Source organism: Monodon monoceros, unplaced genomic scaffold (genome assembly GCF_005190385.1).
Source record: "Monodon monoceros isolate NGI ecotype Baffin Bay Population unplaced genomic scaffold, NGI_Narwhal_1 Super_Scaffold_15, whole genome shotgun sequence".
NCBI classification, from domain to species: Eukaryota; Metazoa; Chordata; class Mammalia; order Artiodactyla; family Monodontidae; genus Monodon; species Monodon monoceros.
The window spans coordinates 83505827-83532256 of record NW_021703771.1 but is presented as its reverse complement, the minus strand read 5'-3'; the positions used below and the strand labels follow the sequence as shown (position 1 = coordinate 83532256).

The 26430-nt window shown below is 42.6% G+C and overlaps 1 protein-coding gene across 2 annotated transcripts in view; it reads right to left on the bottom strand.

The window, feature by feature from the left end:
* Nucleotides 1-213: 213 nt before the first annotated feature.
* PACRG (parkin coregulated) overlaps nt 214-26430 on the bottom strand; it is a 510585-nt gene continuing 484368 nt past the window's right edge. Inside the window, exon 5 of one of the 2 annotated variants that reach the window (XM_029223337.1) lies at nt 214-865. In XM_029223337.1, the coding sequence (XP_029079170.1) occupies nt 705-865 (161 nt within the window). In that variant the 3' untranslated portion in view covers nt 214-704. The remainder of the gene's footprint in view (nt 866-26430) is intronic. The other variant, XM_029223338.1, reaches the window with a different exon arrangement.

Below are 26430 nucleotides of genomic sequence, written 5' to 3'. Positions count from 1 at the left end.
AAAGATGCAAACTAGCTTTTTTCTTAAAAACAATCACGTTTGCCATGTTGCATTTCACACCTAACCTTCCCCCTCCCTCCCTCCCTGTCTCCTCCCAATATAAGCTGGAAAGCCCCTGCAAACCCAGATCACCAATGGGCTAGAAGCATCGATTATTTTTATAGCTGAGGTTCATAACAGGCGGCAAAACTGTCCTCCTGTATTGTGAATATCGATTGCACAGTTTTGTTGGATGTCAAAGCACACGGTTCTGCACAGCTGCTGCTGAACGGGTGCTTGTCGTCCACGACCAACACCTGTTAAGCAGAGTCAGCACCAACGCTTCCCTTCCAACCTTTGACAACCACCCTCGGGGCAGGCAGACACAACTGCTGAATTGCGTATGAAAATTGTAGTTTTATTGTCTATACAACTGAAGGTTTAACTCGGACTCCTGCTTCTTTCCGAACTGTATAAAGAAGCAATTCTTCTCCTAGAACAAATAAACACAGTACACTATTGTAATCTAAGAAACAGGCACTATTTGTGTATTGGAAAGCCTTGCTCTCAATAGGGCTACAAGTCCAACGGCCCATGAGCCACTCTTTCAGCAGCTGTAGAAAAGTGAGCCGTAGAAGTCACAGATAATGAGATGCTAACAGCAGCAGAGACAGATGATCAAAAGGCTAGGAGAAGCCTTCCTCGAATCCCAGCTGTTCCCACCGCTAATTTAGCAAGCACGACTCATAGGTAGGGACCATGTACTTGATGTTGATGAAGGCGTCTTCACCTCCGGAGCGCTCGAAGGCCTCCAGCGTCTCCTGGATCAGGTCACCGATGTTCTCCCGCTTCTGCTGGCTGTAGTCGATGCCGTCCCCGGAGTTTACTGGGTCATGCAAACACACAAAGAGGCCCGTTATTTCGCTGCATTTTCCCGAAGAGTCCTGCACACGTGTCTAGGCATTTTTCTCTGAATGCTTGTCATGAGACGCAAGCAATTAACATTTTTACACGATCCTGTAGAGTTTTAGGAGTGGTGACAGATATACAAAAGTACAAAGTCCTAGAATGGAGCTGATGAAAATTCATCTAAACTAAAGAAATCAGAGAGTAAATGAAAGTGAGGTGATCATGGTTACACAACAGTTCACAAGTCAGGGAAATCTCTTTCCTAAACCTGGTAATTACATCGACAGTGTTCTCTTGGATCTTGACTTCTTCAAAATCCCAAGATGGCATGTTTAGAGGGAACCGTCCATCACCAGGTTAGGGTGCTGGCTCTATGTGATTTCAAATGGACAAACTTTGGAGTGAGGGGCTTAGCCCGTGCCCATGTCTGCGGCTTCTGTACGTGGGGTGAGCCCCACTCCTCCAGGTATCACTAAGCCAGGTGTGCAGCCCTCTGACGGCACCCCCATCACTCCGGATGCAGGTGGGGAGGAGGAAACAGCCTCTCCTGCCGGGACTGGTCCTGATGCCTCCCTGAATGCGTGGATGCCAGCCATCCGTTATGGCTGCATAGAGATTGGTGCCACTGCTGGTTTTGGAGTCTAAGTCCAGGCAGGCGGTCCACCCAGGGGGGCACCGGGAGGACCCGACCGAGGCCTCGTCTCCCAGAGCCCTGAGTGACCACTCAGCTGCCTCTCAGACTCTGAGGGAAGGGGGTCCTAGGCGTGGCCTTCGATGGCCTCGGGGTGGGGGGGAACCTGGGTCTGACGTGCTTCACCATACACGGTCTCAAACCATTTGGATGAGAACTATCTGATTCCGCTCCACCTGTGAGGTTACCCAAGTGCATGGGGTCAGCCCCAAATGGGAGACCCTCTACTTCAATCCAGAGTATAAAAATTCCACAATTTTCTCGAACAATAGTCATTACAAGCATGTAAGTTGCATTTCCCGCCCAGACTTCTAAGGGTTTCAACACTGTTTATTCTCCCAGTAAGCGAGTCATGTCTGTGCCTCTGCTGGCATTACCCCCACCTGACCTGTGATGAAAGGAAAGGGCCACAGGGTGGGCTGAGAGGCCCCGGAGGCCTCAGGATAAACGGCCTGAAGGCTCAGGCCATGGGATGCTGCAGGGCGAACAGCTGCAACTTGAAAATGCGTACTTTACAAGATGAAAGTGTTTATTTTATTCAGATTTCAATGTAGCTCCAAATGCTTATCTTGCTTCAATGTGAAAATAATAAAGGGAACAACGATATTTCAAAGTTTTTTTCCCCAGTTGTTCTGAACATTTTAAAAAAGATGGAGTAATGTTTCAGACCATTAATAAAGGTAACAATTACAATCGCACACAGCATAGATAAGCAGGGTTTGTGCTTGATTTTCCCAGAAACTTGTTAAAGAAATACCACTGTCTTCTGTACCACAGAGAAAAGACATGGCTGTCCTGACTGGTTTCTTTTGGTGGGGGGTGAAGACAGGCAGAAATATTACTGATTTTCAGAAAGAGAAAGGCTACGAGTCGCACAGCTACAGTGCATATCAATTTTTCATAACCAATGAACTTACAATGCAAAGCCATTGTAATTAGGTGGACTTTTCCTTTCTCGTGGTGGAAGCCTTTCTGCTATGATGGGGAAAGCTGGATTGAAGTCAAAGCTTGATTTACAGAGTAGCTGATCATCTAAAATCTTCATACACGATACTTGTACAGGACAAATAAGAGATAAGATGCTTGACCAAAAGCATTCTTGCCCTGTTGTTTTTGAGCTAAAGGTAAACTTAAAAATATATAGAGAGAGACAAATACACACAAATGAAATAGGTTTGTTTGTTTGTTTTTTTTTAAAGATTTACAGGGAGGTCTGAGAAGAGAATCAGTGCAGTTGGGGTCACCCACCAGGTGATACCAACGAGGTATCCATCCACGTGGAGGGCTTTCCAACAGGAGAAGGTCTTGGGTCAAATTAAGAGAGAAGGGGGAGGAAGCTTGTGTGTGTGTGTGTGTTTGTGTGTGTGTGTGTGTGTGTGTGTGTGTGTATACGTGTGTGTGTGGGAGGGTCGGTCAGGCGTGTTAGAGGTGTAAAGAAAAGATGCTAAGGAAGAAGTTCCAAAAGAGGGGAGGGCCAAAGCAACACAGTCCAAAACAGGTGCAGCAGGGACAGGGACAGATAGCGTGTGTGACAAGGGAGACCCGTAAGGAAGGTACGTGTGAGGAACAACGTCAGCTCCCAGGATTCCGATCGGGACTGTGAAGAAGGTACAGTGAGAGGGTCTGGCTGGCCTCTGAGGGCTTCTTCCCTCCAGAGGATATTCCTGGTAAATTCCTCCTGCCCACGAAAGGGGTGCACTTAGGGAGGAGCCTGCAGGACCCAGGTTTGCATAGCCAGCCGAGCCCATGGCGCAAACATCCTGGGGGCACATGGAAAATGTAATTGGTGATGGTGCCCAGTTGTGACAGCCTGGATCCAGTTCCTGATGGACAAAGATACGTAAATTAATCACTAATAAATGGTGCCTTTTGTTGGCATATTAGTCAAAAGGTCAAGAACTGAATAGATCACGGGACAGACTTATTTTCCTGATGGGGGCAGAGCGGGGTGGAAAGCCTGCACACAATGGAAAGCTTAACACACCCTGTTTTCCCCACTGCCTTCCAGAATGCTATAATGACAAGCAACACTTTATTTCAATAATAACCTATTCTTACTTTTTAAAAACTATTTAACTGTAGGAGTAAGTAAACTATGTAGCTTTTTTGTTTCCCAACAGTGTATAAAGCAAATGATAAAAAGAACAGAACAGAATAACAGTTGCTTGTTCAGAAAGGGAGTTGGAGTTGGAATATTTTGTGGTTGCAGAATGTGCATCACTGGGGTAGGAGAAAAGCCCAACAAAGGCGCACATCCCTTCTTTCGGGCGCTGAAATGATGACCAGGGACAGTTTAGTGTCAAGCCACATTGACAGGCGGGTGAGCGGTGTGGTCTCCATTTCAAAACTGCTATATTGTCAGGTTGTTTTAGAATCTGAGCTTGAGGTAATTAGCTTGAGTTCACCATTTAAGATACATATGACACTGTTGGAAAACATACTTGTGAGAATAGGATGCTTAAAAAAAAAAACAACCCAGATGGTTATGTACAATTGTCAATTCTGATTAGGAAGGTGACATTTCAATTCAGGAAGCTAGCAGTCTATTTTATGTCCAGCAGCTGGAAAGATACATTGATGATGGAAAAGATATGTTTCATTTATAACCAAATAGGAGTATAACAACGGTTTAAACCAGACTTTGCATTTCAAAAGGGATAATATGCAAATAGACTAGAACACGGGATTTGGCTTCTCTTCTTAGAGGTCCTTGTGTGCAGGAGGTGGGCAACTACTGTTTGAAAGTCCTTCTTGGTTAGGGATTATTTTAAGTATACTTATTATTCTGAATGTTGAAGTTGTTTTTTGTTGTTGTTGCTTTTTTTTTTGCGGTACGCGGGCCTCTCACTGCTGTGGCCTCTCCCGCTGCGGAGCACAGGCTCCGGACGCGCAGGCTCAGCGGCCATGGCTCACGGGCCCAGCCGCTCCGCGGCATGTGGGATCTTCCCGGGCCGGGGCACGAACCCGTGTCCCCTGCATCGGCAGGCGGACTCCCAACCACTTGCGCTACCAGGGAAGCCCCCTGAAGTTGTTTTTGATTATGTAGGTGGTATGTTTAGGCACACGCATCCTCATTTTCTATCTAACCCCCTTTAGACAGCCCTAACCTGGATGCTTTCTCTTTCTAGAGGCCGCTTTGGTCAGAATTGGGACGTGCGTATCCCAGTCTTTCGTCGGTCAGTGGCATGCTCTCAGTGAATGAACTCAGCTCATGATTGTGAAGTGACCGTCATGACACCTCATCACCAAGGCCATCCAAAGGGAGGCTGCATCAGATGCACTGACATTTCGCATAGATACGTATCTACAAGGCAGTGGCCACGGACCAGCAGCAGACACGTGTCTTGTAGGATTTCGATGAAAGAGTCTCAAAGCATTTTTACAATTTCTAGACTGTGTAGAAGCTTTATTCTTTTCCTTTCTTCAGTTACTACTATTACAGGAAAAAAATGAAAAAAAAAAAAAGCAAAGTGGGGAAAAGGAAACTTTTGGTGGCCAGAGCAAGGTCTTCCCAAGTTAGTGCTGAGGTCGGTGTCAATGGCACCTTTGGCCATACCAAAGAGTGACGTTCTCTCTGTAGCCAGAGGAAAACTAGGCCCTGCAGGGTAATGCAAGATGGAAAAAAAAAAGCTCTTGCCTTTGGGGAGCTTCTCATCCAGCTGCGGGAGCCTAGCTGGTCACAGTCCCTGTAGGTCATGTGCACGCCCTATGAGAGTCAGTGTGGGCCATGTACCCTGACTGCAGAGCCCTGGCGCCATAGGCCCTTCTCCTGTTCCTTGGGTTCCCACTGGAAACTGTGTCCTGAGAGAAGGCTTATCTGTGTGTTTTAGTCAGACACTTGAGTCCCCTTATCTGAAAACAGGAAGAGCAGTGAAAGGATGTATGGACGGCCATAAGAGGCTCAAGGAGAGTTACATTCACATTTGGATTTTTCTGACTCTAGTGTTTTTTTGGTCAATACTCTTCAATGTTAAGTGTATAGATATTGTTATATGAACAGTAATACACAAAGAAGTTATTGGGAAATGAAAGCATTATTTAAGGCATCGGAAATAGAAAACACATACATGCTTACTTCGGGTTGCTTATTCAACATACCTGAAGTATTACTCATTTGGTACCAATGGATGAAATAATTTATAAACTCTACCTATACTTTCTGGTCATGGCTAAGAAAAGCAGTAGGCACAATTTGGGGAAAACTTCCATTAGTTCTGCAGGCTCCTGGCTGAAGCAGCAGCAGGACAGGCTCAGCACGACCACGCACTGGAGAGGCAGTGGGTCGGCAGGAAGGAAGGCGTCGTGCCCACTGCCACCTGTCATCCTGAAATTGCTCATGACTTGGCTGCTTTGCAGAGCCATGAACCAAACATTCCTAAAGAAAACACTAGCTTGGGAAACTCAATTCAAAACCACCAGAGTGAATCAGGAAATGATAAGCAATGACTCAAATGATGTCCAGACTACCATTACCAATCTTTCTTCATACTACTAACTTTTGGAAGCTCCAATTTATGATGTAGCTCGCCCTGCTCAGTGACAGCAACTGTTCGCGTCACCTCTTAAGTGTACAAGAGCACCTGGAATAACTGTGGACAGTAGCAAAGACCTCAGACAAATAAAAAGATGATTAAACTCACGGAACAACATTCACCTCAGCCTTTGACAGCACCAGACAGCGAGCCAGGCGGAGTGATTCTCTCAGCACACCGAAGGCTAAATTACAGTCATAAAACAAGGCTTTGAACTAAATGGCTGCCGACTGGTCGTGGTTTGGCTGCGCCCTCCTTTGGTCTACCGCTTCCTTCTCTGGACATTTTTGCGTGGCCACTTTGCGTACACGGTATGTGAACGTGAATCCAGGCCAAGTCCAGCCTGAAGCTTTTCTCAGTATGAGAGCATCCGTGGATATAACGCGACTTGCTGAGAACACACCTGTCTACCATTTCCCCAGGTGAGATGCTGGCGAGCTCAGCACAGGGCAAGAACTCTGGTCCTTCCTTGTGTGCCCGGGGGAGGGGGGGCTGGACAACCTCCCTGAAGCAATGCTGAGTGGAATTTTAAAAAGTACTCACAGAGGAAACGAAATCAATTCTTTCTGGATCAGAAAAGACATTTTTTTTTTTTTTGGTTGCTCAAATGTTGAACTAAAACATTTCAAAAGCTGTAAAGCTCAACTGAAAGGAATTTTACCTGTCAAGACCTGTAACCAGTGCTGGCTTCAGCCACAGCTAAAGCTGCTTTCCTTCTGCCTGGATCTCAATGACGTCATCTGCTCTGGAGAGAGAGGGAGCCCTTGGGGTCTGGGCTCAGGTCTCGGCAGGGTGTGTGTGTGGAACCTACTGCAAATATTATTGTGATGAGATGCTTCTTGATGACATTAAACCAGCACAGATGTTCTGTTGGATGTTTCTGAACAAAATTTCAATTTTGGGCTTAGTGGATTTAACAGTTACAAGCTGGAGATGACCTCAAACAGTAATTCCCTGTTCGCACTAATTGGTAGTTAAGCAGAAATGTTAGTTGTAGTGGAATAAAACTAATATTTTCCAACATGTATTTATTAAAAACATGACTCTGATCATCGAAAAAGATTTCATTAAAAAGATGATAACTCACATGAGTTTATAAATGGTTGCTTTGAGTTTTTTGCTTTTTAATTTGAATTAAGAAAGGGAGAGAAGAGACAGATCTACTTTGTCTTTTAAGGAGTTTTTCATTTCAAGACCTAGATTATATTGTCAACATTTGTTTTGCCAGAAATATCTTGTTTATTTGGGGTTAGCTTGAATCCAATTTACTTTATAGAAATAGTGTTACCTGTTTTGGAATAAAAGGGCTTTCTCTCATAAAGTTTGGAAAATTACAGTGGAAACAATTGTAAATTCCAGTCTGATCCTTTCTGGAGATGAGGGAATGGAAGAGGAAGGGAAGAGGGGAAGACAAACTAGGAGAAATTTCATTTTTCTACATTGAATAAGAGAAGAAGCCTTTTGGGAAGATGTTTTGAGGTTATCTGCTTTTAGAATCCTAAAGAAATGCTCTTTCACTTTCTTTTTTTAGCTTTGCTATGTTACTTTGAGGACACTCATCTTTTTTTTTTTTCCTTAGTGATAACATGTGTCACCCTATTCAGAATTTTGGGTGTTTCCCTGTTTGGCCCAAGCTTAGCCACGGCTTCCTTGGCTAACTTCATATTCTCTTGGAAAGTGATTGTTTTCAACATATCCTTAAGTCTGACTGTACAATGGATATTTCTAGAGTGTTGGTTCATGGCGGGTGTGAATCAAAGTTGCAATGGTTTTGCAACCAAAAACTTATAATAACCAGAGCATATGTCATGCTAGAGATGCCCAAAGGCTTAAACACTCCAAATCTCCTCAGATCTTGTTGACATTAATGAAATTCATAAGATTTCTTTCCTCTGAAGATAAAAGCTTTGAAGCAAGACCTCGATTCCCAGCTGGATGTCTGTCTCTCTCCCTCACCTTTTGACGCTGGAGCTGGGTGACTAAAGCAAGAGGTTCCTAAGCCATCGTAGTTTCGAAAGCTCAAGGAAAGGTTTTCATCTCAGAATGGGGGCGCTGATCACTTGTGAAACTAAAGATATCATGGATCTTCCAGTTGTCAATTAGATATTTAAATGTTCCTTGAGACAGACAGTGAAGATTTCTAAACAACTGCCATTTTGCAACGGCCAGGTAGACTTATTCCGTAGGGAATGAACAAGGATAACGTCGGGGTGTAGTGATACAGTGGAAGTAACACTGAACTTCAAAGGCAAATAACTTGCCATACAACTTTTCAAACCTTAGTAGCTGCAATGTTCAATAACTTACTAGATGGTTAACTATGGGCAGGTTACTTAATTTCTCTGAATCTCAGTTTCCTTCCCTGTAGAAAGAAGGGACTGAACTTTGGGTGATCTCTGCTCATCCTAACATTACATTATATAATATCACAACACAACTTTGGAATAAGCTTTTGGAAAGGATGGTTATTCAATGGATGCACAGTATTTCAACTGAAAAGATAATCACAAAGCATCTGTGTAATTCTTCAAAGTAAGTCACAGATCTCATAAGCATCAAATCCAGCTTTCAAATCAAGTTCTAAAAGAACCCAAAGGACCAAGGTTTATATAGTTAGTCCTAGTTTAGAAAGAGAACACTGTCAAAAACTCAAATTATTTGTTGACACACTACCAAAAGTTATTCCATTCTGCTACTTCAATAAGTCTATGTAGATTTTGATTTATTAGAATAAAGACCAAATGTATGGGTTGGTTTTCTAAATATATTCAGTTGACAGTGATTTGGTCAAGACTACAAAAAAGCAAGTTAGGTTCACCTCTGATTATTGACAATTTGACTTGGAAGTTATACTGAGAAAAATAGGTGGGTTCACCAATTTATCCCTCTACAGGATAATTACAACTATGGGTTCAGTGGCCATTGAATTAAACTGTATTCCGAGTTGTGAAGTATATCTCTTTTCTTGTTGGTCCACATGACTCAATGCACATTCAACAGAAAAGGAGCAGAGAGTTCTAAGTCCAGCTCTTGTCCTAAATCTATTTCCTGCTGGCTTATCTCCTGGTGGAGTAATAATAACAACAATAATACTAGCATAATGTCATTTGACGCTAAGAATAGCCCTATGAGCTAGATACTATTGCTGTCTCAGCACAGGGAGCACACTGAGGTTCAGGAGGTGAAACCACTTAGTAAAGTGACACAAGCAGTACATGACTCTGGGATGCTGAGAAAGAGAAACGGTGGGAGGCATATGCTGGTGTGCAATGAGGAGGGTGATAGGAAGATCCAGAAGGGAGGTCTAAGCATCTTATGCCATAGTACTTAGTGGAATCAGATGTCTGTGTGGAGGCCTTCAGGTGACTCCTCCGCGCCCCCTCGCCCCGCCCCCGCCCCCACCCCCCGGAGGTAAACGCTGACTTTACTGGTAGCCTGAGCCCCGCGTCTGGGCTCGGAAGACCAGCGCCGTCTCCGCCTCCTCCTTCCCTGTGTCCAGCTTGCTGTTGTGCAGTGCACGGTGGGTCTGCTTATTACAACCAGTTCCAGAGCTACTCTGGCCCACCCTGGGTGGTAGCGAAGAGCCTGTTTGGTCTTTCAAACTCTCCTCCTCCTAATTCACCCTGCAGATTAATTTTCCTAGTCACCTTCTCTCCCGAGTAATAACCAACGTTTCCACGTTGTATGATGGATCAAATTCAAATTCCTGATACCCGGACCCTCTGTCTCTGCTCTCCCTCATGAAGTCAATCTTATATTTTGCTCCTTCCCAACGAGACCTTCTGCTCCACTCAGACGTGGATTTCTTCCTAGCCTCAATGTGTGCGATTTTCATTCATGTCTTTAAAAACCCCCATAGGAATATGCTCCCCTCTCCCTTCTGGTAAGTCCCACCTTACTTCTTTTCAAGGCCAGTTTGGGATTTACTTCCTCTGTGAAGTTGACTCCACAATCTTCTTTCTTTCTTTTGAATCCCTAGAGCTGTGGTCAGTAATATCTCCACCTCCCTTAAGTACATGTCACTCTAGAACCCTGAGAAGTGCTTTATGTTGCTTAGTTTTCCTACATTTTACCACCTGTTGAAGGATAGGTTTATGCTATAAACCTTGTTCATTGGCATCAAATACAAATCGAATCTTTGTGAAAGGGCTGAATGAAAGAATAAATTACTGCTTTGTGTGTTTACTGAATCCAGATACGTTATAAGCAAATTCAGTTCTAAGTAAATTGTATGTTAAAAGTAGTGCCCAGGGCTTCCCTGGTGGCGCAGTGGTTGAGAGTCTGCCTGCCGATGCAGGGGACACGGGTTCGTGCCCTGGTCCGGGAGGATCCCACATGCCGCGGAGCGGCTGGGCCCATGAGCCATGGCCATTGGGCCTGCACGTCCGGAGCCTGTGCTCCGCAACGGGAGAGGCCACAACAGTGAGAGGCCCGCGTACCGCAAAAAAAAAAAAAAAGTAGTGCCCACAATCTGCCCAATTCTTATTCTTTATTTACTATTTACAAACTTGTGAGCTCTTATCCATGGAGATAGTATTGATGTGGATTCAGAAAGGCTGAGTATACGTACATAGAGGGTTGGTGTAGTTAGATAGCCTCATCTCTTTTCCAAAATCCTCCTTGATTTAAAGTGGGGTTTACTTGGATCACCCTTAAATTTGAGAAGAGAAACTTTCTTTCTCCAGAATGAAAAAAAATCAGATTATCCTATTTCATTGAATATCTAAATTTTGCTTACTATAGTTTCTTTCCCAGCTACATGATAATTTTCAGTCAGGCAAAGAAATGTTTTCAGTTGGAAAGGAAATACTGAAGGCTGCTTTCAGGGGTGATGCAAACCTATTGGAGATAATTTTACTGCTTTTAGACTGATGCTGGAAACTTGCAGAAATGGACCAGAATGACAGTTGTTATCATGGCTTTTCATTTCCAAGAAATATTAATGATACAACCCATTTTAAATTCTAAATTCTTTTTCGTATTTGAGGTACAAAAATGAAAAAAGAAATCTCAGATTTCTAGCAAGTTTTATCAGCAAATGCAGTAAACTATGGGCAGATGTACTTCTCAGATTATCTTTGTTAGAACTTTCATCTTTATGGTGAACTCAGAACTCAGAAGCCTGTGTGTGTCCACACTGGTGATCGCCATCACAGCAAAGTTTGGTTAAATCATTTTAGATGAATACCTGCACAGCGGGGCACAGAGCCACAAAACAAGACCTTTATGGCCTTGATGTATCCTTTGTTCTACTGCAGAAAATAATTAAATAAAGTCACTAATGGTGCTCGCAATGAAGAAACACATCACCCCGTTCCTGCAGATCATATGATTCCTCGATTATCTAGGATTTATCTCAGCTTGCCTAAACTAGCTACTCTTTGAAAATTCTAAGATGAATTATTGAGTGCAAAATCTAATAGATTTCCAAGCCATTAGCTGTAAATTTTACCGAGTGAAAATCTTTCTCATCAAATGAGCTCAATTAACGCAAAAATAATATATTTAATGAACAAATCAAAGCAATCTGCTGGGCTGAACTGAGTTAACGGCTGTATAAGTGGCAGTTAAAGCCGTTTACGATTGTCTCAGTTTAAAAGAACCTCGCAGTATCTGTCAAAGCTCTGACTACCAACTTTCATCAGTGTCTACGTTGGTTAGTTCAATGTGGCGGGAGACATCCACTCCGCCACCAGGCACATTAATGCAGAGCACAACCTGCAAATACTGAGCTCGCCTGACTCCATTTTTCTAAACGTTCAGGGCTTTGTTAAAGTCCAATCAGAGTTTTGGCTGTGTGGTAAGAAAAAGAGAGGTATCTAAATCATGGGGACAAAATGAAAATGTGGCCATTTAATTTGCCATGTCAGCAAAATCGGGTTTGCACATGAATTGAAGCTAAAGCTTGTCGGAAATGCTGATAGGTGAAATATGCTGACTTTTGATACTTTTGAATAAAGACTGTTTATTGGCCTGTGTTACATTTTTATCTCTTAAAATTCCTCGGTTTAGTGCACACAATTATTTTCCTCTTAATCAGGCTTTTGGGGGTAGGTGAGTCCAAACAGAGCCAACTGGAAACAAGCAAGAGCATCCCCACGGGGTTGAGGCCATGTGCACGAGGATATGCCCTCAGCCTGTTACTGAATCTCTGGCTGAAACAGGTGTAATAATACCTTCCTGGAAGGAGAGATGCAAGGATAAAATAAAAGAATATATGTTATGTCTTTAGGAATATAACAAGCAATTCGTATTACTGTAGTTTCTGTGATGTCAGTATCCCACTTTTCAGGTAACAGCGGATTGCCTATGATTTAACTCTCCTCCGGGTAGGACAGGAAGACTAGCCCACAGAATACCATGGAGTAAGGGTTTTGCTTTTATAAAATGGGTTCACTCTACAGCCCCAGAAAAGGAGCAGCGGGGAACTGCTTTACCTTCAAGTCCTGCAGGACAGTGAGTTTACTGTCAGTTGTCTGGACTCACCATGAACACAGAGCCACCCTGTTGGGGATACTTGTTACACGGGCATAGGTTTCTCTGGTCTAGATGGGTTCCTTGGACCCTGTCTGCAACATGATCAAGGTTCTTGGTTGCAGGGCTTTAGAAGCAAACGATTTATGGCATAAGCTTACACTCGCTAGTTGCCCTCAGTCCCCTTTCTCCCTGGGTAGAGTTCAATATATTGGTGCCTAAATGAACGGGGGAAAGACCAGTTCTTGTCCTCCTGCAAATGGCACTCAGGCTTGGCTATCTGAGCCCTGGCGGCCCTGTTTCTTTCTCTTTTGCTTTAGATAATTCATATAGTTCCTATAATTCCCATTTTATATCGAGCAAGTAGCTGAATTGAGAAGGAGAGAAAAAGAGAGGAGGTGTCCTTGCCTATTTCTGATCACAAGGTAAGAGCTGAGCTGGAGAAGTGACAGTAGAACAGAAGGGAGAATGGGAGCAGTGTTCTAGCTCGTGTCTTATCCCTGTAGGAAGAGTACTGAGGTGGGGAAGTTTAGAAACCTTGCTTTCTTCTTCCTTCTATTGCAGCTAACGTCACCCCCTCCACCTCCTTCAGCACGTGGGTTGCTACTTTGGCCTCTGAGCTCCCCCCAAAGCTCTCTCCTAGACTCTTCAGATCATGACCCTCGGCCCCTTGGGCTGCTGGCGGACGTCAGCTCCTGCCCCTAGCCAGGCTCCCAAATCTGACATTTGCGTAGTAGACTCAGAGCTCTGAGTGAACTGGACAAATGTCCTGGCAAGCAGGCACACGCGCTGCCTTCTCTCAGGCTGGCACCTGACGTATTAAGTCTGGAAAAACCTCCAGGTCGCTGGAGAGACCTGGCCCAGGGAGTTATCATCTTTCAACCAGCCAAGGCCTCTACACAAATCATCCCATTTAGCTCCAGCCTCTGGGAATACCATCCGCTGAGGAACACTGCCCCTCCACATGCCTCTATGGACAAGACCTACATTCTTGGACTTGAAGATCTGCCATGCATCTTGGCTGTTCATATTTTTGCAGAGACCTTTGGCTCACAGAAGCAGCTCTAATGGTGGGGATTTCAGGAGTCAAGGGAGTGTGGCTTCGAGGTGCTTGTGGACAGACAACCTTCCTGGGCCCTGGGATGACAGCAAATCTGTCGTCTGCTCTCCCTCCTTGTGGGCCTGCCCCAGCTCTGGGTCAGGGTGTGTCCGTGGGTGCGGGCTGTGGACGAGACCCCTCAGCAAGGGAGAGGGCAGCTGGTGGACCAGAGGCAGAGCAGAGGCTCCTTGCCCCTGACGGCCGCCCGCCCGCCTGGGGCTCACACACCACTTCCATGTGCCCAGAGCAGCGGTTGTTTGTAAACTGCTTCCCAGCTTGAGGATAAGAGGAATGTAAATCCAAGGAGGAAATCGAGAATGGGGTTCTAATTTGAACTCGGATGTAGTTGTCCAAGTTCTATGATTTCAGGAGGATCAACCGGGTGGGGTTCTGGTAGCTGAGGGTAGAGACTGGAGAACTAGAGGGGTAAACGGGGTGTTCACTTTCTGGAGGAAGAGGCAGATATTAACACCCCAATAAACCAACGACGGAATAAGAGTGCTTGAGAGAGTGAGAGGTTCTAGCAAGGACCGAAAGTAAGAGATGTGGCAGGGAGGAACTGGGAGGGACCACCTGGGCAGGTGATCAGGACAGTCTCGATGAGAAGATTAAAACTAAACTGAGCCCTGAAGGCCGAGAAGAAGGCAGCTTTGCAACAAGCAGCCTGGGGAGGACGTGCCAGAACAGAAAATGCAAGAAAGGCCTTGAGGTTGGAACAAGTTGTCATCAGAGAGCACAGTTTCACCCGGTTATCGCGGTCATTCTTTTCAACACTGATGATACTACACGTAACTGTAATTTTTAATGACTGTTCAACAGCTCTGGGGTTGAAGGAGTGTAAAGTATGCAGCTACCCTCCTCTAGTTAGGAACATTGTCTCCTTCCAGATTTTCACAATTTTAGACAACACTGCAATAAACATTTTTGTGCATTCAGTCTTTTTTTTTTTTTTAGTTCTATTATTTCCCTGAAACAATTCTCAGAAGTGAGGTTACTGTTTCAAAGAATATGAACATTTTGTAGTCATTGGTATATATTGGTGTATATATATATATATCCATATTGATTTTCAGAAAGCTTATGCCAACTTATAATGTTACCAGCAACACAGGAGTTTACCTGTTTATCACAGCACTGGATGTAATTCAGTTTTGTTTGTTAATTCAGTATCTATAAAATGTTACTTTAAGATTACTTTCGTTAGTATTTTTCTACTTACCAAGGAGTGCTAATATTTTCCAATGCATTTTTTTTTTTTTTTTTGCTACATGGTTTTTTTCCCCCTTATGAGAATGATTTGTTCTTCTCTTTAGCTTATTTATTTTTCCGGTAGGTTTTACAAGACAAAGTCTCCTAACATCCTGGGAAGCTAGGGAGTGGACAGATCTCTGGAGTTCAATCTCCAGCATTCATTTCCTTTTGACTCAATCAGCACTATTTCAGAGGGCAAAGGGTGGCCTGAAAAGAGTTACTGTAACTTCTAGAGGTGCCCAAGGGCGGTAGTACCCTGGGAATTGAAAGAATCTGAGGGATTGTGTTAAGAAATGTAGGGGAAATCGCATCATCAACAGATTGCCACCTCCAGAAGGAGGGACATTTATAATGATTAGATTTCTGAAAAGCTTCTTTGCACCCTTTCCTTGTGATTGCCCATCCATCTGCCCACCCACCCAGGGCTTGCTTCCTAGGTCATCCTATGAAGGACCAGCCTCAGTTCCCCACCAGGCTAGTCACAGACACGACCTCGAGGGCCGTTTGGTCAGCCCTCACTGACAATGTGCCTTAAATCAAGACTTTGGGGCTTACCTTCAAATTGGATTATTTACAAATGAGGAAATCATTGTTATTTTGGTTTGTGTGTGAAAAGTGTTAATTTGTTAAATGTTAAATTCGTGATATACCACAATTGATTTAAACTTGTGTTGGCATTTCTACATTTTTTACTAGATGGGGAGCCCCAAAAGATGAAAGTGGCACCAGAAAGCCCAAGCTGGAGGCTGGGTAGGTCTTGGGAGACAGACTTTGAGGATGCAGACGGAGCTAAGCCAGAGCATTTGTTCCTATTGAAGGTTAAAAGACCAGGAGCGGTGGAAACTAAAGTCTGCTATTCATCTTCAGGCTAGGGACAGTGCAGACAGCTGCAACACGAGCCCCCTCATAAAGCTATGCCAGTAACCTTAACCGTGACCTCTGGCTGGAGACGCATTTCAGTGGGCGTACTGGTATCTCTTTTAGGCACAAATAAGCACAGTTGTGTCAATTTTGTTTTGAGGTCAGATGATTAACTTGTGGGCCCTTTTTAGTGAATAATAGGGAAAAAAATGTCTTTACATCTTATTTCAGCTTAACAAACAAAACAAAGCTTTCTAGTGGGAAGAAAGTTGCATATTACATCGAGAGCAGATTTTAAGGTAAAAATAAACATCACAAAAGGACTTTGAACCTGATTGGCACTGAGCTATTGCAAGGTCAGATTAATAACTGACACGTCATTCAATTAATTAAGGTTGATATAATTATTTGGATAGATATTTTAGTACATATGACCTTTAGTTCTGAATTATTGGGGTATTTCTTTTACTTTTTTCACCTCCTTTTATGTAGTTACAGCCTGTTATAATGTTATAGATTAAGAAAAAGCAAGCTGTTTACAGAGATCAGTGTGAAGCATTTAAAGTTGTATTTTTCATATTGACCAGCCACTGGCAGGTCTAATCATTGCTCTCTCTCAAAGACCAAGGTAAAATAAAACACAAGAAAAACATTGCAGGGCTGCATGTGTGAGCACACTGCTACAGTCCTTAGTATTGAGTCTGTCCGGAAACCAATGATTAATCCTATAAAAAACTACGTAACTAGGACCCCAAACATTACCGATCTAAAAAGCCAAGTGGTAAATAAAACTACTCAAAATTCTAAATTCCTTTAAGTTCTGTTAAAATTGTTTTTAGCTTGAAGGAACTAAACTGACTCACTTTTTATTAATTCTGCTATTTCCCTTAAAAAAAACCTTGTAGCTATAATATGACAAATCAGAATTTGGGGAAAGGAATAGACTTTGGGAGTCTCTACCTCCTGCAGAATGAAGTTGAAATTCTACCAAAAATGAGCTCTCAAAAGTCTACCAATAACCCAAGGGATGGTGGTGTTAAAGGAAGGTGTTCCAGAGAAAACGGCCTTGGCTGCCAGGCTCAGGCTCCCAGAGTGGCCTCCTGCTGCTAGGAGGGAGCAGACGTGCCCTGCCTCTGGCTTGTTAAGCAAACTTCTGACTGAGCACAGGGAAAGCGCTACATGGTCTTGGAAACACGTTTGGGGCCTCTGGGCACAGCAGGGCACTTAATCCTTAAAGAATTCTGTGACGTTGGTGATGGTGATGAAGATGATAGCGAAGACACACAACAATTACTCTTCCCAGGTACCTGGGTGAGTTTTACCGTGAGGATCACGTAAGGTTACGTAAGTAAAATTCCTGTTACAGACACGTAAGCATGATACCAGTGTGTCTAATATTCGTTGTTAGTATAATCATCATTATCATATCAGTGTCAACGCCTCGGCAGAGGGAGGTGGTGAGAACGAAACGAACTAAGCTATATAAAGCACCGGGCCCAGAACTTGACAGTTATTGGGCACTAGACGGGAGTTTGTTTCTTTCACTTCCTTAATAGGGTCGATTCAAGGAGCTTATGACATGTTCATTAACATTCCAAATCTACCCATTGTACACATGAGTAAATTGTCAGAGATGGGATTTGATCTCAGATCTATATAAAGGCAAAGTCTCAGTTATTTCCATTACAACTTGCTTCCTCTCTCAGGGAGCTCAGGGGCAGTATAGTCAAATCTAGCTGACTCAGAACTTTCTGATGGTTGACCCTGTAATAACTTTAGAAAGAGGGTACCTCCTAACCTCTGTGGGTTATTGGGTGTTAAATATATTTTGGTTTATGTCACTCTTTTTTCTGTATCCAGAAGAATTAAAATATCAGAGAAAAAAAGGTTTTGGATAAAACTGGAATGCATTTAAGACTTTAAAATGTGCATGTGCCTACAATAATAATAAAACATTGTTTTATATTTAACCACGTGACATTACCAATGTTCAACCATTTCTGACTTACAAAAATGTCAGTTTCATGGTTTAATCTAAATTTTATTTTTTTTTAATTGAGGCATAATTGACATACAACATTATTAGTTTCAGGCGTACAGCATAATGATTCAATGTTTGTATATATTGTGAAGTGATCACCACAGTAAGTCTAGTTAACATCCATCACCATTTACAGTTACAAATTATTTTTCTCGTGATGAGAACTTTTAAGATCTACTCTCTCAGCAACTTTCAAATACTCAATACAATATTACTAACTGTAGTCACCATGCTGTGCCTTACCTCTCCATGGCTTATTTTATAACTGGAAGATTGTATCTCAAATTTTAATTTTTACTATGTAAAAAGAATTACCATTTAATTCTTACTGTAGGCACTAGATGTGTAAGCAGCTTTTGTACATTTAGCTGATTTCATTTTAACTCTCAACAACCTTGTGAAGTTGGTAATGCTATTAGCCACAGTTTACAGGTGAGGAGCCTGCAGCACAGGGAGGTTAGATCTGACTTCCAAGTATAAAATTTAACCACGATATGAAAAATAACCAAATGTCTTTACGAATATTTTGACCAAGAAATTCGATTCTGATACATATGAAAACAAGATGAAATAAAAAATGTCATATTAAGTAATTTCTTTAACAATGGACATATTATTCAACTAAATGAAAACTGTTTTCCCTCTATATAGCTTCACAGCTTTGGAATTATCTGTGAAATTAATAATGTAAAGTTAATAATAATTTTGCATCACTGTGATTGGCCAAAGTTAAATGCAAGGATAGATATGGTTGTCAGAAAATTTACTGTAAAATAAAAAGATTATATCTGATCCTTAAAAATATTTCTTTCCTTTCCAAGTTTTCTCCAATGTTTTCTCTTCCTTGAGCTGCCATTTTATATTTGGAGAAAACTGAGATCAATACTGACAACCTGAATTTTATTGACTAATTTTAAATGTAAATTTTGTTTTTAGCAATTTTCCTTGATTCTCCACGAAAATAACTTGTTTAAAGTTACCATCCTAAGTTTATAAGGTTTTTTTCCCTCTGTAGTATGGTTTTTAAACTGTTTTATAAAAATATTTCCGTAGGGGATGCAAAACAGTATTATGATGACATAATTTGTCTTACTCCCATGCAATTTCATATAAACATACATAAAGCAGTATTATAGCAGATTAACTTTCTTATATGAGATTAAATTCTCATTAATATATTTTAATGTTTTATGAAAAATATTTTAATGCAAAGAAGTACAATTTCCTCATCTATTTTACTACAGTTGCAGGGGTTTTTTTTGTTTTAGATCATTTTCATTTAAAAAGTTGTTTCCTGGGCTTCCCTGGTGGCGCAGTGTTTGGGAGTCTGCCTGCCGATGCAGGGGACACGGGTTCGTGCCCCGGCCCGGGAAGATCCCACATGCCGTGGAGCGGCTGGGCCCGTGAGCCATGGCCGCTGAGCCTGCGCGTCCGGAGCCTGTGCTCCGCAGCGGGAGAGGCCACAACAGTGAGAGGCCCGTGTACCGCATTAAAAAAAAAAAAAAAAAAAAAGTTGTTTCCTAACCAAAATAAAGTTCACTTTTTTTTCTTAAAGAAATAATTGGATCATAGCAATTGTAATTGCTATTAGAGGTTATCAGGCTAGATAGTATTTTGGCAAAAATAGAATCTAGGTTGGAATTGGAAAATAGGAAAGTACAAGAAGATATTATTACTAGACCTTATGAGGATATATCAAAATGTGGTTAGTGGGCTTCCCTGGTGGCGCAGTGGTTGAGAGTCTGCCTGCCGATGCAGGGGACGCGGGTTTGTGCCCTGGTCTAGGAAGATCCCACATGCCGCGGAGCGGCTGCGCCCGTGAGCCATGGCCGCTGAGCCTGCGCGTCCGGAGCCTGTGCTCCGCAGCGGGAGAGGCCACAACAGTGGGAGGCCCGCGTACCGCGAAAAAACAAACAAAAAACAAAAACAAACAAACAAAAAATGTGGTTAGTACTGTTGTTTTCTTTGCATGGTTATCTCTTTTATATTCTTCACTAATGTTGAAAAAAATGATTTTCTAGATCCTTATTAACTTTCAAAAATGATTAAAACGTCCATTAAAAATCTCACAACACGGTAAGCCTATATTCTTTATGTATTTAGAGCAAACATACATTAACGTGTCACACTTTGAGCATTTGTGTTGACTTTCTCCAAGTCGTGCAGACTGTCATTACGTGTGTTTGTCTTATTATATCGCCTCCTTAATTCCCATATTGTGGATGATAAACATTTTAGTTACAAATATTTTATATTTTTGATCTCAATTGACCTTGTATATATGGAACCACTGAAATTTCAAAAAATTCTATTTCTGTAATCCCTGGTGTAACATTTAACTATACAGCAATCTGGCTGAGAAGGCCGCATTGCCTTGGATCACCCAGAAATGAGCATAAAAGACTTAATTTCATTGTTGTATGTAATTGTTGCCTCTTGTAAAGCCTGTTTGATTACTAGAAGGGAGACAAGGGCTGGGTTTGGGCCCCTAGATGTTCCAAACCACAGAGGTAACTTTGGTGCCCACGCAGTGGCTGGTGCTTGCATGGTGTGCCCACACACAGGTACACCTAAGTGTACAGTGGTCCCTGGTAGGAAGGATTTAAGGCACTTCCATTCTATCATTGAAGCTGAAATCAATAGTTCACTGTTGACTCTTGTTCATGACCTCAGTGTCATTAAACTCCCCAAAGAGCGGCATGCTGCAAAGGGTTTCCTAGAAACTTCACTTGCTGTTAAGCCTTTCACATCAGCACAAATGGAAGTCATGCAAAATCTTTTCCAGTAACCTGAGTAATTTACTGATACACCAGGAAGGTGTCTAAATATTAACGCTATGTTTGATTTTACATTCAGGATCAATCTATATCTGTTTCTATCCTTGAAAAAATCCTTGCAAGAGTGTGATTGCTTACTCATTTCAATGAGCCCTGGTCAGAAGGTAATATTCATCTTCTATAACAGTGAACTCAAAAGGAATGAAAAAAAAACTTTTTAAAGGAATCGGAAGAAACAGAACTTTGAATTAATCTGGTTGAGATTATTCAATACTATTCAAGAACATTAAGAGAGCCAACTAGGGAGTAGACACGTCATCTGAATTATGCACCATTTAAAATAAACACTGGCCCAATGATAGTTTCCTCTTACATTTTCTCCTTCATTCTGAATATATTTATGCTTTATTTTAGTGAAAATTGTATTCTATGACAAATGTTAGTCAGTGGATTATGTTACCAAAAGAATTTGGACTCGCCACTTGTTAAAGTGTGTGAAGAATGACCCAGACCTACCCTACCCTGCACATCCCTTCTGTTGTCAAGGCTCATCACCCTTTCCATTTCTCCTGCCACCACCAAACTTGGTCCCTGTCATCTGTCTCCGAATGTGCCTTGCTGCTTCAGTAACTTCTCCACTGACCTCTGCTGCCTTCTTTCTATCCCCTCAAATTCATCCTTTACAACCACCTGATTAAACCTTCATTAATTCAGCTTGTGTTGCATGTTTTCTGATGAAAACATTCAGAAATTTACCATTATCTGTTGAATAAATTCCAGCTTCCTTGGCCTGGCATTAAGCCCTTTTTAATGGGCTTGAGGCCAATCCTTATCTTCCAGTCTTCTCCCATAGGAACATTAGGCTCCAGTCAAATGACAGTTGTTATCCCCAAACAAGAGTAAGGAACTGCCCACCATCTCAACTTTCCTCATGCCACTCCTTCATGCTGGATTTTCTTCCCCACCTCTGCTTAGAAAAATCTATAAGGGTCATTCTATCTATGAAGATTTTCCTGATCACACAAAGTCAGAAGATATTTTTCTTTCCTTTAATCATTTACAAGGTGTTTATGCTTCTCTTACCACCCTTATCACCAAGAAACCCATTTTACAGGAATTGTGAAAATATCTCATTGGTAAGAATTAAGCTCATTGAAGATGGGAACCGTATTTGAATTCTCTATAGTGTCTCTCTTAATACAGTAGGTGTTAAAGAAAATGTTTGTTGGAAAAATAAATATGAAGGAGTAATATTGCTTCAGGATGGAAGGGTGTCTGGCCCCCTGCAGCACCTCTATCGCTGGATTAGTGGGATGTAGGGCAGGGTCAAAGCTGGCAAGCAGAGGGGTCCTCTGCAGCTGGAGCAGGACCCGGGGAGAAGCCACTGGAAGTGAGGCTACAGGGACGCAGGGATTTGAGTGAAATGAGCAGTCAGTGCCTCCTAGAAGGGAAGTCAGTGTTCGCATGTGGAGGAAAAACCGTCCGCTTAAGAATCCTGGATCAGGAAAGGAGAGGACCAAAGAGGTAGATCAGAGGCACAGAGGAGGCCCGAGGAATACAACCACACCTGGCAGAGTTCCGTCCTCTCCCTGACCTTGGATTCATGGTTAAGCGCGTGTGGATCTGACTTCATTTAATGTAGCTCGATTTATAAGTGAGCTTCGCGTGGAAGGCCCCTGCTGAGTGCTCTCCCCTTGAGCCATGACATCATAGTAGTAACAATGCTAACATGTGTTGGGTGTTTGCTATTGCCAGGTGCTGAGCTGTGCTTAAATATATTATTTTGTTTAACCTTTACAACAAAACTGTGAGGCAGGTGCTATTATTATTAGCATCCTTATTTAGAGCTTTGGCAACTAAGTGTCAGAGAAATGAAGCGACTCGCCCAAGTTCTCTTGGTGAATGAACCAGGCGGCCGGGTCTGGCCGGGGTGAGGCTCGGCGCGGGGGTGCGGCGTGGGGTTTGGGGCTGGGCGCGGGGTGGAGCTCCGGGCCTGCTTCTTCCCACTGGGCAGTCTGGGGTTATTTTACTACATTTTCACAGACCAACGAAAGGGACAGCAATAGCTTTAACATTTGAGAGCTTATATAACATTTTTGGTGCCTTGGAAAATTTTCTCCCAAAAAATAGATTTTGAATATAACCTAAACCCATTAAGACAGTCATTTGACGATTGTTGTGTGTGTGTGTGTGTGTGTGTGTGTGTGTGTGTGGGTGTGAATTAAGTGAATCCGGAGCTGGCGCAGAGTGAGGATGAGCAATGACTTGTGGGCGTGGGTCGCCTCAAGAAGATGGAGGCACGTGATAAAGGTTGAGAGCAGTCGGTCCACGCGCACGGAACTTGACGGGTAAGTCTCTTAACTCTGTTGATCTTCATTTCCTCTTGGGTAAAAAGGGGTCATAGTAACTTCCTCCCTGGACTAGTACTAGGTGGGAGAAATGGCAGTGAGTGTATGGGACCTGGTGGTGTCACCTTAATTGACACGTCATTATCACTGTTGGCATTTAGACTGGTGTCAGCAGGGAGTTATTTAACAGGACAACATTGAGGAACTAGATTAATTATAAGGCTTTCTTAACTTTCATTTAATTCTACTTCAAATATAATCTTAAGTAGTCAAAAAACTAAAATCATTTCTAGAAAGAAAGATTGACGAAGTCAATGGAAAAATTAAGCGATATTTACAAAAGAAAAACGGACTCAAGACTAAACCTGTAATGACGCTTACAATCTGTAATGTCCTTAAGTAGAGTGCTTTGGAAGTACTTAGGAAAGGGAACCACATAAAGAAAGACATCTTTTAACAGATTTGGTCCTCATGCCTCTAATGCCAAATCAGGTAAGTCAGTAAATTAGAACAAACAAACAAAATCAAAGTACAGGCAAGTACTCTGGACAAACAGCAGGCCCTGACCCAGAGGTCAGCCCATGGCAGAACTCGGCATCTGCACAAATGGGGCAGACACCAGCACAGAGAATTTCAAGTGTGTCAGCACGAGCCTGGTTTCCCGAGACCATTCTCAGCCTCCCATCTGCATGCCGTAGTCTAACATCGCAATGGCTTCGGGCTGACCTCGATGCCTGTCCTCCCTGATGGAGGGGCTGCTTTTATCATTTGGTTCCAACTTTACTGGCCACAGTCTTCTGATCTTCACTATGGTAATTCACAGTTAATTGCTCTAATGAAGGGAAGCCGCTGAATAAATCACCCCCAAAGAACAGAGAGTCCTAAATTCGCTTGTATTTCTCTTTAGAATGCATTTGATGATTTTTGCTTTATACATACCCACCAAATTGTAGTTATTTTAGATATTATGCAAAGCTAATTTGTGTTCTCTGTGTATTCTGGGAAGGTAATTGGGAAAAGTCATTCACAAATGTTTGGTGTAATGGATTAGTTATTTTGTGATTAAAAAGTACTCTGTATTATTTTTCTTAGATAATCAAGAATGAGGGCTTCCTTGGTGGTGCAGTGGTTAAGAATCCACCAGCCAATGCAGGGGACATGGGTTCGAGCCCTGGTCCGGGAAGATCCCACATGCTGCAGAGCAACTAAGCCCGTGCACCACAACTACTAAGCCTGAGCTCTAGAGCCCGCGAGCCACAACTACTGAGCCCACGTGCCACAACTACTGAAACCCGCACGCCTAGAGCCGGAGCTCTGCAACAAGAGAAGCCACTGCAACGAAGAGTAGCCCCCGCTCGCCGCAACTAGAGAAAGTCCGTGCGCAGCAACAAAGGCCCAGTGCAGCCAAAAATAAATAAATTAAATAAATTAATTTTTTTAAAAAAAGAACGAATTTTATGCTCAAATTTCAGGTAAAGAGCTGCATAAAATGATTCAGCATTATAAGTCTGGTAACGTGGAATTTTTAGTTTTATTAGTTCCTGCTCAAAGGTATGATGATAATAGCCAAATTCTTTTACACTCATAAATTTCAAATGTCAGATAATGTTAATAATAGCCATTAGTTATGGAGTGCTTGTTCTGTGGCGTGTACTTTACAGACGTTGGATCTAATTTTCCCAACCATCCTGCACAATAGATCTTATTATCCTCAATTAACAGATGGAGAAACAGAGGCTGAGGAGCTGCGAGAAAATCACAGAGTGGACAGAGGTCAGAGCCCCGCTCGGGCTCAGGTCTGTGGGCTCTTGTGGGTCCAGTGCTCTGCTTTCAGTTCTTGGGTTACAGAACACCAGGCACTTACAGCACGAGGTAGAAGGGCCCTTCCTTACCACCAAGCGTATAAAACTCTGTGACTGAAAGCTCAGCGTCATTCTGAAGGTGAGTGGATGACAGCTCGCTTCAAACACTCTGCGTCCCTCCAATTTCAAGTGCACAGGAGGAAATTGCAATTAAGAAAAAACATGAGAATCTCAGTGAAGTTCTACCACTATCCATTATCACAAGCTAAACCTCTTTTTCTGAAAAACAAACTCTAAAAAAAAAAATGATAGCGAATAAGTGTTATTTGAATAATATATTAATTCTGTGGGGAAAAGAGAAAGGAAAGAACCTGGAGGCCCAGTCTCTCAGGATAATTTCCTTAATTTCTAAGAAAACAGTAAAGCAAAAGAAATAGAGTTCTACTGAAGTGCATTCTGAAAATCTTCAACCGCTCCAAACCGTGCCCGCCGCGCTAGGATTCCACACTGCACGCGGCACTGAGGGCTGAGACAAATAACCTCGTACATCCAGCAAAAGACAGGCTGGCGCCCTTGGTTCCAACACTTCAATTTCAAGGGTCCAAAGAGCATCTGTGCACATTGTTAGGGCTTGGGTGTTCGTTTCAGGAGATTTTACGAAAGTCAGAATTTGAAAGAAAAATGTAAGAAATGTAGAACTCTCAAGGGGTCTCCAGAGCCGGCTGGGACGGAACTACAAACCCTACAGGGCTTTGTCAGAAGGGGCCAGGTCAACCCTGGCATGGCCTCCGGGGAACTGAGCAGAGTGCAGAGTTTCACACTGTCTCTGGGGCCAATGAGGGGCGGGGATATACTAGTAATTCAGAAGGTGGTCTTTGACAACCTTCTGTTTTCTGTGGCAGGAACTGTAGTGGAATTCCGATTCTGAAACTGAAATTCTTGACTGTGTTAAAGATTTACTACTTTCAAGGGGTTCATATTAGTAAGCACGGTCTTTTACGATGTTTTTGTAAAACTAACTTCAGAACCCTAAATTTTATCTTTGTTTCTGCCTCTCTGATATTCTACAGAATATCATTTCATTACTGTTATTATGTGTAGCAAACACAAATGTCCTGCTTTATGTATCAATAATAAAACGTGTTATTTTCCTAAAAACAGCAATGCATGCTGATATTTCCTGACAATAAATAGTTATGGACAATTCACACCAGTTTTATCATCCATACCAATTGTAACAGATGTGAGTTTATCATTCAGTCTGGAAGATTTTATAAACCACTGAAAAATGAACTCCTATCCATTCCAAAAGACACGGACTGTAATATAGTATGAATTGTCAGTGAACAATTATTCTGGTGAAATATTGTATTCACCCCCCCACTTCCACAGAGATAGATCATGTTCCAAAATATGCATAATCTTATAGACATAAGAATAATTTTAAAAAGTGGTTTACATGACAGAACCATGTAACACAGCGCTTTCCTTCACATGCAGCGGTGAAATCAGTACAAGTAGCCATGTGTGTGGTGATACGACCGAGTGCTGAGTCATTGCTCCTTCCAGCAGCCTGCGTAAAGAGCTAGGCTCACTTTATAGCTGGCAATGAAATCAAACCGACAGAGGCTTGTGGAGCTCCTACTGTGGGCAATGCTCTTTGCTG